A 6,278-nucleotide genomic window follows, 5' to 3' on the forward strand; every position below is an offset into this window, starting at 1 on the left:
AGAGATGGTGTTGAGATATAAAGGAGAGATAGAAATGGCAATTGTAGCTAAATAAGAGAAGGATGTGCAAAAAGAGTAGCGTAGGTAGGCTTGGAATGAGGCTTGGGTAGCCACTTTTGAGTGAAGCTATTTTGATAGGAATAGCGCAAAGATATTTTGCAAGTATTATCAAAATGACAATCGGTGCAAGCGTGAATTTGGAAGGTCTAGATCCATCAACATCCAACATAATGCTCTAATGGAGCATGCAAAGACACGAGCACATGAGGATGCTAAATATGTAAATGGGAAGAATAAACAAACCTCTGAAGATGGGATGAATAGGTCAATTGAGGCTACCGATCAAACAACATTAAATATGTTTGTTGTTGTGTATCATGTGGGGAAGGATGACTTGTCTCTCAACAAATATCCAGCTGTGTTGACCCTTTTGTACTGATCTCTATACCATGATGAAAAAGCATGTGCAATCTTTGTCTACTACATTAGCGAGGCTAGAGATGGTGCAAAAGATAAAACATCAGACTTTTTCAGTCTTATGATGGATGAGTTGAGATTGGTCTCACTCAACGTTTGATAGTGTATGCCTCTTTCATGGAGGATCTTCAGCCTATCACCACTTTCCTAGGCTTGTTGGAGATCCAAGGTGGAACTTCAAGTCACTTGTATGACTCATGCAAGTTCTTCATGTCATAACTTAGCATTGATATTACAAACATGGTGTGCTTGGGTACTGATGGTGCTTTAGTAATGCTTGGACATGTTAATTCTTTGAGTGGTTGAATGAAAAGAGATAGTCCCTATATGACATCAATTCATTGTATCACACATAGAGCAAGTTTATGCTTGGCACATGCAGTGAAGGGACCAACCTCTGCATATAGGAAATTGACCATGTCATCAATGAAATTGCTAGCTCTTTTGAAAGAAGTCCTCAAAAGAGCAATGAATTGAGGTCTTTGGAACTAGAATTTGGTTGTGTTGAATTGCATAAGAGTCGCATATATAAAATCAAGTGGCTAACTAGATCGGTGGCTGTTCGTAAATTTTGTGAATGATTGGAGCCTTTACTTGTATTCTTAAGATAGATTGGCCATGTTAAGCAAAAAATTTCAAAGCACTTTTGTCGATATTTCTTTGGTGTTTGGGAACATTGATACGGAAATTCGCTTGATCCACATGCAATATATTGAATATCCCCATGTGGATGTGCCTTGGCATATGATAGTAGAGTCTATCATATTATCCTTGACTATGAGCCCTTGGAGGGGCAGCTTGTTGCTCTTCATGCATATATAAAATGGTTTCTACACACATAGATAATTGGCCGCTATCTTGCTCTCCTTCCTCACACACACACACGGTGAACACTGCTCTCTATTTTATGCACTCTCTATCTCTCTCCCTGCAAAGAAAGGGCTCTCTCTCTCCCTCTATGTCTCTCATCTATTGATATTGAATCACTGTCCCTTTCTCTCTCATATTGTAGATGACATGCAGTAATGAAATACAAGAGAGAGAGAGAGAGAGAGAGAGAGAGAGTAATAAAACACAACTGAAAGAAAGAGAGAAGCATCGCAATTCAAGAGAGCGACAAAACACAACTAAGAGAGAGAGTGAGAGAAAGAGATCAACGCAACTAAGAGAGACAGAGTGCAACAAAACGCACTTGAGAGAGAGACAAAGAGAGAGAGAGAGAGAGACATTCTCAAACGTTACTTTCTCTCTCTCAATGTTGGTATATCTCTCTAGTCTATATATATGGTGCTCTCTCTCTCTCTCTCTCTCTCTCTCTCTTTCTTGATTTCTAAAAAATAATGGCCCTTAAAGATTAAAAAAGAAAAAAATTATGAAAAACAAGACTACTGTAATAGCAAAAGCATTCTTTTTTGCCACGTGTAAGGAGAATTTTCTCCTATATATGTATAGATATGAATATGAAGAGGCAACATAGAGATTTCCCTCAAGGTATGAATCTTATAATGGAAGTTTGAGAGAGAGAGAGAGAGAGAGAGAGAGAGAGAGAGAGAGAGAGAAGAAGAAGAAGAAGAAGCTCTTTTAACGTCGTAAGAACAATCCCAAGAGACCAAATATGATCTATCCGACGGGAGTGAGATTTGAACACAAGACGTGCTGAATAACAACTCCATGAGCTAAGCAATCTACCACACATTGGGTGATAGAAAGGTTAGCCCATTTTGTTTATTTACCCACACACCCATTTTGAAGAAGCTCTTTTAACGTCGTAGGAACAATCCCAAGAGACCAAATATGATCTATCCAGACGGGAGTGAGATTCGAACACGAGAGAGAGAGAGAGAGAGAGAGAGAGAGAGAGAGAGAGAGAGAGAGAGAGAGAGAGAGAGAGAGAGAGCAATAAAACACAAGTGAAAGAAAGAGAGAAGCATCACAATTCAAGAGAGCGACAAAACACAACTAAGAGAGAGAGTGAGAGAAAGAGATCAACGCAACTAAGAGAGACAAAGTGCAATAAAACGCACCTGAGAGAGAGAGAGAGAGAGAGAGAGAGAGAGAGATTCTCAAATGTTACTTTCTCTCTCTCAATGTTGGTATATCTCTCTAGTCTATAGATAGCACTCTCTCTCTCTCTCTCTCTCTCTCTCTTTCTTGATTTTTAAAAAATAGTGGCCCTTACAGATTAAAAAAGAAAAAATAATGAAAAACAAGACTACTATAATAGCAAAAGCATTCTTTTTTGCCATGTGTAAGGAGAATTTTCTCCTATATATGTATAGATATGAATATTAACAAGAGGCAACATAGAGATTTCCCTCAAGGTATGAATCTTATAATGGAAGTTTGAGAGAGAGAGAGAGAGAGAGAGAGAGAGAGAAAGAGAGAGAAGGAGCCACACACATGGCCACTATGCATTTATTTACATAAAACCATCCATTTGTCCCAACTCCATTAAAAGTACTCTACTCTAATCAAATAGTGAAGTGTTTAGCACGGCTTGAAAAAAAAGTTTTTTTAAACCTTTAAAATTAAAGGCGATACGTAGGTTTAATCAGGATTTGGACTTGAATAGTATTAGAAATCGCACGAATGTCGAGATATATAACTAAAATATGTAAATTTAAACCCTTAAAATTAAAGGCAATGACAAATTTCAACTAACATTTCTAAATTTCAATCAAGAAAATTACACTACGAACTGGGTGATGTTTAGTACAAACAAAATCATATTATATAATACTCAATACATGGTGGCCATTATTTATTAGTACAAGCATATCCTAGCAAGCAGCTAACGGGGTGCCTTGCAAGCTCACTTGTTGTTGCCCCTGTTCGCGCTATATATATCTACCCAAGGCTAACCATAGGTAAGACCTAGCCTGTAAGACCTAGTTTAAAGCCCGGTTAAGTCTACGCATTGTCTTTAACTTTAAGGGTTGAAAAAAACAAAAAAAATTTCAGCACTACATTGATTTACATAAAACCATCCATTTTTCCCAACTCCCTTAAAATTAATCTACTCTATTGACGACACAACTTCATATTTGAATGCCCTGTTTAGTACAAACAAAATCATATTATATAGTACTCTATACATGGTGGCCATGATTTATTAGTACAAGCATCATGTTAACCCCATGTACAAGCATCATATTAACCCCATACTCATAATAGACGACCCTACCTCCAACCCTAGCAAGCAGCTAGCTAGCGGGGTTGGTGGCCATTATTTATTAGTACAAGCGTCATAGATTAACGCCATACTCACTACATACCCTAGCAAGCAGCTGGCGGGGTCCCTGGCCAGCTTACTAGTTGTTGCCCCCAGCGGTGGTGTTGGTGGAGGTGGTGGTGCTAGTGGTCGCGGCGTCGCTACAAATGCCGTACTGGGGTTGGCAGCCGCTGCCACAATAGAGCTGATTATTGTTCCCGCCGCAGTATCCATACTGGCTGCAGCACTCGCCAGTCGAGCAGTAACCGGTGCCGCCCTGTGGCAGCGGTCCGCAGCAAGGCTGTGAGCAGGCTTGCGCATCCACCATTCGTACTGAGGAGCTGCAAGCTGCAGCTGCCAGTACTAGAAGCAGAAGCACGACGGGAGCACAAGATGGAGCCATGCGCCTTGAGCACGTTGAATAAGATCAGCTGTGAGGCAAACTATTGGGCGTGCTTGCATGCAGGGCTTTAGCTCGCCATTATATAGTGGGCGACTGACTCAGATAACACTAGGTCTGAATGGGTTGGGGATAAGATAAGTTCCACTTAGCCCCTCACCGCCATTGCACAGCAGCTTTCACTCTCACACACGCAGACCGACCTCTCTCTGGCGTGCGTGGCCATGAGGGTCCACTTGAAAACGTTGCATGATTGTAAAGGCTACTGATTGTAAAGGGTACTGATCTCTCTCTCTCTCTCTCTCTCTCTCTCTCTCTCTCGCGCGCTCTCACACACACACACACACACACGCAGACCGACCTCTCTGACGTGTGTGGCCATGAGTGTCCACTTGAGTTGCATGATTGTAAAGGCTACTGATTGCATGTTAATCATGTGCAAGAGGTTCGAATCGTTTGGAAGACTAAAGGTGCGTATCACGACAGATTTTTGGTAGACTGTCACATTGAAGGCTAACGGCAAAGGCTACTACTGATTGAGTGCCGCAACAATTTTCATGGTTTTGCATGTTGGTTTTTCATAGGAATTTTTTTCATGTTAAATAAAAAATGTCTTTGGAAGAAAATCCTTAATAGAGGTAAAACTGAATAGTAGTAGCGATTTTTTTTCAAAATAGTAGTGGATAGTAGTGAATAGTAGTGGATAGTAGGTTCCTACAACAAGTAAAAAAAAGCTTATTCACATTAATTAGTTTATGTTCTTTTTCGAGTTAGCATTGATACTATTAAAATTTTTGTTAACAATGTTAACCTTTAATATAAAAATTAGTTTTTATAACTGAAAACGGACTCCATCTCTTCGTTCTTTCGAAGGTGCAGATAGACACTACTTGAGGGATTTTGAGTGAATGGCAAGGGCACCCTAGTGGGCGGAATTCAACGAGCTTTTAAATTGGTGCATGTTTTATGATTTTTCATCATTTAATCTACAATTTACTTGTTGAATTGGTGCATGTTAGGTGTCCATATGATGGCCGCCTGCACAATTTTGTGATTTTTCATCGTTTAATCTACTATTTACTTGTTGAACTAGTGCATGTTAGGCGTCCATCTGATGGCCGCCTACTATGTCCTTATGGAGGCTCAAACTTAAGTTTGGGTTTCTAGACTTCTATACCTTTGTGGAAGGAGTTAAGAAGCTCAAACTTAAGCTTGAGCCTCTTAGAGCCCACACCTTTCAAGTGGCTCAAACTTAAGTTTGAGCTTCTATTCTCCAAGCCCATAACTTCTATGTCCTTGTGCTTAAGCATCTATTTTACAAGCCCATACTTCCTATGTCTTTGTGGAGGAGTTTGAGCCTCTCATAGTCTGCACCTTTCAAGTGAGACTCAACCTTAAGTTTGAGCCTCTCACAGTCCGCACCTTTCAAATGAGACTCAACCTTAAGTTTGAGCCTCTATTCTCCAAGCCCATAAATCCTATGTCCTTGTCTCAGGGGGTGCAGTGCTAACCCTATGTATCATGTGCATTCAAGGGATATTTTAAAAAACTTTTACTTATGAATTTTTCATGAATAAAACGATCCCTTTTTCTTTATGGACTTACATGCTTTTTTAATCGACTAAAAAAATCTCTTCTATAAATGTATTTCTGTTAATTTTTTTTCAAATTTTGAATTAAAGAACCCCTAATTCGTTTGAACTCGCGTGGTATGCTTACATATTTTTAGGTGACTCCTCTCCCTTCCCCAAGGTCCTTGTGGAGGCTCAAACTTAAGTTTGAGCCTCTCAGAGGAGTCGGCACCTTCCAAGTGGCATAACTTAAGCCTCTAAATTAAATATATAGCTTAAATTTCTACTAAAGGAATTGCATTTGGAAAGAACTGGTGATCTTGAATGTAATACATCTTGCGAAATTTGGGTCCTCCATATGCCAATCAATATATGATAATATTCTCCATGTTTTGTACTTATTTTTTTCTTCTGCTGGCTGCAGGCTCTTGGTGTGTTTAAGTTCGAGCCTCTTAACTCCCATATGTTGTGGAGGCTCAAACTTAAACCTAATCCTCTTAGAGCTGCACCTTTCAAGTGGCTCCAGGTGCATAACCTCTATGTATTTGTTAAGTTTGAGCCTCTTAACTCCCATGTGCTTTTGGAGGCTCAAACTTAAGTTTGAGCTGCCTCTTCAAAA

General features: G+C 39.8%; 1 protein-coding gene across 1 annotated transcript; it reads right to left on the reverse strand.

Annotated features, from left to right (window-relative positions):
- Positions 1-3,533: 3,533 nt before the first annotated feature.
- On the reverse strand, positions 3,534-4,202 carry LOC147618258 (uncharacterized). Its single transcript, XM_086774701.1, has one exon. The coding sequence runs from the start codon at positions 4,089-4,091 to the stop codon at positions 3,789-3,791; it is 303 nt and encodes a 100-aa protein (XP_086630827.1). The 5' UTR covers positions 4,092-4,202; the 3' UTR covers positions 3,534-3,788.
- Between the last annotated feature and the right edge of the window lie 2,076 nt (positions 4,203-6,278).

This window comes from Cibotium barometz, chromosome 35 (genome assembly GCF_041138505.1).
Source record: "Cibotium barometz isolate CiBa-2024 chromosome 35, ASM4113850v1, whole genome shotgun sequence".
In the NCBI taxonomy this organism is placed as follows: Eukaryota; Viridiplantae; Streptophyta; class Polypodiopsida; order Cyatheales; family Cibotiaceae; genus Cibotium; species Cibotium barometz.